The sequence below is a fragment of the Echinops telfairi genome, unplaced genomic scaffold (assembly GCF_000313985.2).
Source record: "Echinops telfairi isolate 266 unplaced genomic scaffold, ASM31398v2 ScPeMD7_7457;HRSCAF=8495, whole genome shotgun sequence".
In the NCBI taxonomy this organism is placed as follows: Eukaryota; Metazoa; Chordata; class Mammalia; order Afrosoricida; family Tenrecidae; genus Echinops; species Echinops telfairi.
In genome coordinates, this window is record NW_022111357.1 from 19,865,421 (window position 1) to 19,868,317 (window position 2,897).

A 2,897-nucleotide genomic window follows, 5' to 3' on the forward strand; every position below is an offset into this window, starting at 1 on the left:
AAAACTCCATTTTGGGTTTTTAAGTAAAACTTGTTAAATGTCTAGTATTTTGATTTAACACCCCCCTCTAACAACTCCATGATAGATTTTTTAAAGCTAATTTGAGGTGTTAACTTTTCTTTTTGTAGGCCTTGAATGGAACAGCATTGACTATTAAACTATAGTAATTTTTTTTTTTTACTATGGTAATTTTTTATGTACCCATGTATTCTGTAGCTCATAGTTAATAAACTCGCTTGGTCCCTGCCCCTTTAGGGGGTGAAAAAACATTAGCGTCCCCCTCCCTGGCAATTAAAAACTTTTAAATTACAGCTGCTTTGTCAGCTCCCTGGATCATTCCAGTGCTCCCAGGGGGTGGGATAACCCTCTTTGGGAAACAGTACCTAGCTCATGAGTTGCACTTTGTGCTTGCTTGATTCCATATCCTAAAGGTTAATTGTTTGAACCCACCCACTGGCACTGCAGATTGCAACCAAGAACATTCTGTGGCTCATGACCTATGAAAACGTGATGAACAATGTACCATGGTGGGTTGAGGACAAACTGACTATAGAATGGAGTCTTGGTGGTACAGTGGGTTATGCATCTGGCCAGTGCTGGAAAAGTGTATAGTTCAAGCCCACCTGTTGCTTCTCCAAGGGAGAAAGATGGGTAGTCAGCTTCCATCGTGATTTATAACCTGAGGAAACTGACTGCACAGTTCTACTCGTCCTGTAGATTCGCTAGGAGTGGGAACAGTCGGTGGCAGAGAGCTTGGCTTGATGAGCCTGTGTAAGTATTTGAATTATTGTGTTGGTGTGTAATACTGAGATACATGGACTCCTGAAGAACAAGAAAATGTGCCTTGGCTCTACAGTGGACTCACGGCAATGCAAGGACGAAGCTGGAGCAGGCAGTGCTTCCTTCTGTTGTTCAGACTCTAGGCACCTGACAAGATCTTTGTGACCAGTCCCTGGCCCAGCGGAAATGCTGAGCAACTGTCACCTTAAATGTCTCTTCAGGAAAATCTAACTGCCAACGTAAATGGGACAACTTTCTGAATAGCAAATCTCAGCCACGAGGTTTTATTTTTTTTCTTTAATTTGACAAGAAAAATACTATAGACATTTTCATTCCTTAGGAGTGCAGACATTGCCAAATGTCTAAAATTCAGTAAGATCAAATCAACATTAGGGGGAGTAAAGATTATGAAATAATCTGGGTAGTTTAGTAGAGATTAATAAAGGATCTATTTAAGGTGTGGACTGGGTTATGAGAAACCAGCAAGATAGAGACTAGCCTGTATACACTCCCCTTACCTTTCAAGAGGCAGGGGAAGCTAGGGTTAGTTAGGGGAGGGAGCAGCTAATGGAAATTGAGAGAGTATACTGATAGAAAGCTTTTAGAGAAGACAGAACAAAAAAATCTGAATGAGGGAGAGTGCAGAGTAGAGACCCCAAGCACGTTTGTAGATAATTGGACATCCCCTTACAGAAGGGTCACAAGGAAGAGATGAGCCTGGCCGGGTGCAGCATAGCACTGGTGAAACCTACAACTTTACTCTAGTTCTTTAATGCTACCACCACCACTGTCATGACCCCAATTCTACCTGACAAATATGGCAAGACCAGAGCATGTACACTTGTACAGATAGGAGCTGGAAAAGGAATCCAGGACAGGTAAACCCCTCAGGACCAGTAATGAGAGTAGTGATACCAGAAGGGGAAGGTTGGGGGAAAAAGGGGGAACCAATCACAATGATCTTCATAGAACCCCCTCCCAGGGGGATGGGCAACAGAAAAGTGGGTGAAGGGAGACAATGTAGCACATGAAAAAATTATTGAGGGTGGGGGAGGGGAAATGAGCAGCTACTAAGGGCTCAGGCAGAAAAATGTTTTGAAGATTATGGTAATGTACAAATGTGCTTGACAGTGGATGTATGTATGGATTGTGATACAAGCTGTATGAGCTCCCAATAAAATGATTTTATATATACATTTTAAATGCATTCAGACAGCTGCTCAGAAGTGGAAGAGCCAGATCTTAAGAGCAAAAGCATTTGTTATCTTCATAGATAGTGCTAATTGTTCTCTTGGGTTTGCAGTCTCACTAGCAATATATAAATTCATGTTCTTCATAGTCTAACGAACAGGTTAGTGTCATGCTTTTGGATTTTTGCCAAACTTATTAGCTACATGTGAACGTACTTTGTCAATTCCAAATAATAAAAATAATCCACTGAGGATCTGATGGTAATACCATAACATTTGTGGCTTCACTTGTTTTTTTAAAATTTTGTGATACTAAGTCTACCAACCAGTGAAGAGTTTACCCATTTATTCAGATTGAATATTTTAGTGCCTTTCAAGTTATTATGTAACTGCAAGTGGGTCCTTTACCTTAAAAGTTTTATACTTAAATTTTCATTTTGGAGACTTAAAAAATATATTTGTTGCCATGAGGTCGATAGCAGTTTACAGTGACCCTGTAGTTTCCAAGGCTGTAATCGCTACAGAGTAGTTTGATCCTTCCGTTCGCTGCCGGTACTCACCACTGTCAGCAGTGTCCATTTTCTGTTAGTGGTTGTTAATGCAGAAGAGTATTTTAATGTGTTCATTTTGTATGCCACACCTCTTTGAATAACCACCTGTGCTAGTCTGGGTACTTTAGAGAAACAAATCCACAGAAACTCCTGTGTAAGAGAGAATTTTATATAAAGATTAAGTGCACATCAAGAAGACATCCCAACCCAGTGCTGTGCAAGCCCACAAGTCCAACAATGACCCATTAATCCATATGTCTGACACCAATCCACAAAGTCCTCCAACTCACAAAACACACGCAATGATGCTTGACTGCAGGAGGAAAGCCGAGTCAGTGAATGTGTAAGCATCTCAGTGCTGGCAGGGGTCTCCACA

The 2,897-nt window shown here is 41.0% G+C and overlaps 1 protein-coding gene across 1 annotated transcript in view; it reads left to right on the forward strand.

Annotated features, from left to right (window-relative positions):
• Positions 1–492: 492 nt before the first annotated feature.
• Positions 493–2,897, forward strand: part of SYF2 (SYF2 pre-mRNA splicing factor) — a 9,389-nt gene continuing 6,984 nt past the window's right edge. Inside the window, exon 1 of the mRNA XM_045298932.1 lies at positions 493–519. Within this exon, the coding sequence (XP_045154867.1) occupies positions 493–519 (27 nt within the window). The remainder of the gene's footprint in view (positions 520–2,897) is intronic.